The sequence below is a fragment of the Myotis brandtii genome, unplaced genomic scaffold, assembly GCF_000412655.1.
Source record: "Myotis brandtii unplaced genomic scaffold, ASM41265v1 scaffold71, whole genome shotgun sequence".
NCBI lineage: Eukaryota > Metazoa > Chordata > Mammalia > Chiroptera > Vespertilionidae > Myotis > Myotis brandtii.
The window spans coordinates 2,195,004-2,195,284 of record NW_005370787.1 but is presented as its reverse complement, the minus strand read 5'-3'; the positions used below and the strand labels follow the sequence as shown (position 1 = coordinate 2,195,284).

At 63.7% G+C, this 281-nt stretch overlaps 1 protein-coding gene across 1 annotated transcript in view; it reads right to left on the bottom strand.

Moving 5' to 3' along the window:
* Window positions 1–2: 2 nt before the first annotated feature.
* Window positions 3–281, bottom strand: part of SOX21 (SRY (sex determining region Y)-box 21) — a gene marked incomplete at its 3' end in the record, with an annotated part of 4,411 nt that continues 4,132 nt past the window's right edge. The window contains exon 2 of the mRNA XM_014530076.1: window positions 3–278. Coding sequence (XP_014385562.1) covers window positions 3–278 — 276 coding nt within the window. The remainder of the gene's footprint in view (window positions 279–281) is intronic.

Below are 281 nucleotides of genomic sequence, written 5' to 3'. Positions count from 1 at the left end.
CCGCCCAGGCCGTAGGGCACCGGGAAGGCGAACTTGTCCTTTTTCAGCAGCGTCTTGGGCTTGCGCCGCGGCCGGTACTTGTAGTCGGGGTGCTCCTTCATGTGCATGGCGCGCAGGCGCTTCGCCTCGTCGATGAACGGCCTTTTCTCCGACTCCGTGAGCAGCTTCCACTCGGCCCCCAGGCGCTTGCTGATCTCCGAGTTGTGCATCTTGGGGTTCTCCTGGGCCATTTTGCGCCGCTGAGCCCGCGACCACACCATGAAAGCGTTCATGGGCCGCTT